This window comes from Trachymyrmex cornetzi, unplaced genomic scaffold (genome assembly GCF_001594075.2).
Source record: "Trachymyrmex cornetzi isolate Tcor2-1 unplaced genomic scaffold, Tcor1.1 scaffold143, whole genome shotgun sequence".
Lineage (NCBI taxonomy): Eukaryota > Metazoa > Arthropoda > Insecta > Hymenoptera > Formicidae > Trachymyrmex > Trachymyrmex cornetzi.
This window is the reverse complement of record NW_017296016.1, coordinates 66,785-69,725: the sequence shown is the minus strand read 5'-3', so window position 1 is coordinate 69,725 and position 2,941 is coordinate 66,785. Positions and strand designations below refer to the sequence as shown.

General features: G+C 37.8%; 1 protein-coding gene across 1 annotated transcript in view; it reads left to right on the top strand.

The window, feature by feature from the left end:
* Positions 1–1,397: 1,397 nt before the first annotated feature.
* Positions 1,398–2,941, top strand: part of LOC108757436 (nardilysin-like) — a 15,619-nt gene continuing 14,075 nt past the window's right edge. The window contains 4 exon segments of the mRNA XM_018501851.1: positions 1,398–1,508; positions 1,670–1,957; positions 1,988–2,273; positions 2,610–2,671. Of these exon segments, the coding sequence (XP_018357353.1) occupies positions 1,398–1,508; positions 1,670–1,957; positions 1,988–2,273; positions 2,610–2,671 (747 nt within the window).

Genomic DNA, 2,941 nt, shown 5'->3' with positions numbered 1-2,941 from the left:
TTTTATTAATTTATATAGACAAAAAATAACCAAATTCAAGGCTAATGAGAGTCAGCCGAATGGAGGTACGCAATAAATCTTAAACAAGTAATTTTGTTAATCCATCCGGTGTGATGACCTCATCTTTATTCAAAATCTTGAAAAGGACATAGTAGGATGAGCAAGTGATTTCTGCCCCCAGCCGGATCCGGTCGAGATTTTAATTATAAGTCACCACTGATGTGTGTGTTATTTCCCCAAAAGCATATATCTCAAATATGGCCTTTATGGGAATTATGGAGATATGAAGGAAAAAAAATTTTTTTTCTCGATAACGGTTTGACCGATTTTGATGAAAAAAAAATGTTATGGGGTTCAGTGGGATAATGTTTAAAAAAAATTAAGGAACAATTTTGTCAAATAGAAATTGTTAAAAAAAATTGTTAAATTTTTCTCTAATTTTTTTTGTGAGATGCGATTGATACATTACTTTTATATTTAAAAAAAAAAACTTTGAATACTTTAGTATAACATAAAAAATCCTCAAAATGATTGGGAGGGTAGCACGTAGTTAAATAAATTAAAGTTCTGGATGGTGCGCGCGCGCTATGGTCGCGCGCGCCGGGGGCTTATGCGAAACATTGTTTTGTGCGCTCATTTCTTTCTTTAACACAATGTATCCACAATTCTAGATTTATAAATACAACTTTATGTTACATGCCGTGGTATTTTATATTTTATATTTTAGATATTAGTAGAGCTTGAAACGAATTGCATATTCGGTCGATTTTCAGCTCGTCTCTGCTTACCGATATTCCCCTTCGAGCTCCCGTAAGTAGTCCAATTTTCGATCGATATTCTAGATTGACATTCAGGATGATATTCGTACACACACGAGCAGGAGTCTAGCATATTGGTGTAACAACACTAATTAGTAAATAGAAAAGGAACGTTCGTCCTTTTATTTTCGTCTTATTCTACTCGCTACTCCCACTACTGCTATCAGTCTATTCTATACGTCGATGGAGATCTCGCGCTGCGTGTTCACTTAAGTGCGAAATACTATCGTTTCTTGATAGCGGTACGAGGAGCTTCGAACTAAAAATCAGCAAATCATTCCGAGGCCTGTTCTATATCATTCAATTGAAATGACGAATTGGCTGAAGTCCAAATAAATTATTTTATTGGCTATTATTATTTAAGCTTCCTTTGCTCTATCCTAAATAGTATATATAAGGTGTAATAAAAAGAAATCCATTATTTTTCCAATAGATGGCTTTAGTAATCTGTATCTCGCGTTGTATAAGTGCGATCGGGTTACGCTAGATGACGTTAGAAAAATAAAATTTCGCACTAAAAAATCTTCTCAGACAGTTTTGTGATTGCTTGACTCAGTATTGTTTGAGCGCGCGTCAAAGATGGACACCAGCAAAGAGAAAATACTCCATATTTTACAGTTTTCCTTCGATAAAGGCGAAAACGCAAGCCAGGCGGCTGAAAATGTGAATAGTGTTTATGGTCCTGATGCTGTAACAGTCAATCACGCGCAATTTTGGTTTCGTCGATTCCGTTCCGGTAATTTTGATGTCAAAGATGCACCACGCTCTGGAAGGCCAATTGTCGAAAATGTCGATAAAATAATGGAAATCGTCGAGTCCGACCGTATGTAAGCACTGTTTCGATTGCCCAGGAGCTAAACATTGCACAAAAAACCGTTTGGAACCACTTGAATAAGGCTGGATACAAAAAGAAGCTCGATGTATGGGTGCCACACGAGTTAACGCAAAAAAACCTCATGGACCGAATTTCCATCTGCGAATCGCTGCTGAATCGCAACAAAATCAACCCATTTCTGAAGTGGATGGTGACTGGTGATGAAAAGTGGATCACTTACGACAACGTCAAGAGAAAACGATCGTGGTCGAATCGCGGTGAGCCGGCGCAAACGGTGGCCAAACCAGGATTGACGGTCAGGAAGGTTTTGCTGTGTGTTTGATGGAATTGGCAGGGAATCATCTACTATGAGCTGCTCCCCTACGGCCAAACTCTTAATTCGGACCTGTACTGTCAACAATTGGACCGTCTGAAGGAAGCAATCGCCCAGAAGCGGCCAGCGTTGGCCAATAGGAGAGGAATTGTGTTCCATCAGGACAACGCAAGGCCATACACATCGATAGTGACTCGCCAGAAGCTTCGGGAGCTTGGTTGGGAGGTTCTTATGCATCCACCTTATAGTCCGGACCTGGCTCCAAGTGATTACCATCTGTTCCTGTCTATGGCGAATGATTTTGCTGGTGAAAAATTCGCCTCAAGAGAAGCTTGTGAAAATTAACTGTCCCAGTTTTTCGCCAAGGGACGAGGGTTTCTATGAGAGAGGCATAATGAAATTATCTTCAAAATGGCAACAAGTTATCGAACAAAACGGTGCATATTTGACCTAAATCGGATCATTTTAAATATACTAAATAAAGCCTTCAATTTCATGCAAAAATAATGGATTTCTTTTTACTACACTTTATACTATATCCCTTTGTTACACCCTGTGTTTTTGTTTCAAACACATTCTTTGTAGCTAAAAATACTTGTTTTCGTTTATTTTTGTCATACTTGATTTGTTATATTTGTCGTAGTAAAGATGTCTGAACTATTGAAAAATCGTAAATGTCCTGGTTGTGATAAGATTTTATCTAAAGTACGTGGCCAGAAGAAAAAAATTGAACCTGAAGATGAAGCAACGAGTTTTTCTCCCAAACTTCAACGAACGATTGTTATAATGATATTTTATGATTATTTTATGATTGTCAATATAAAAAGGAGAAGCTTGATGGTGATTTCTCGACTTCTGAAAACGAAATCGATCAATCACAATCGACTTCTGATGATCCAACAATCAACATACAACATATATATATACAATGAGGGTCGTCTGAAAAGTTTTGAGCCTCATCATGAAGATGGCGTT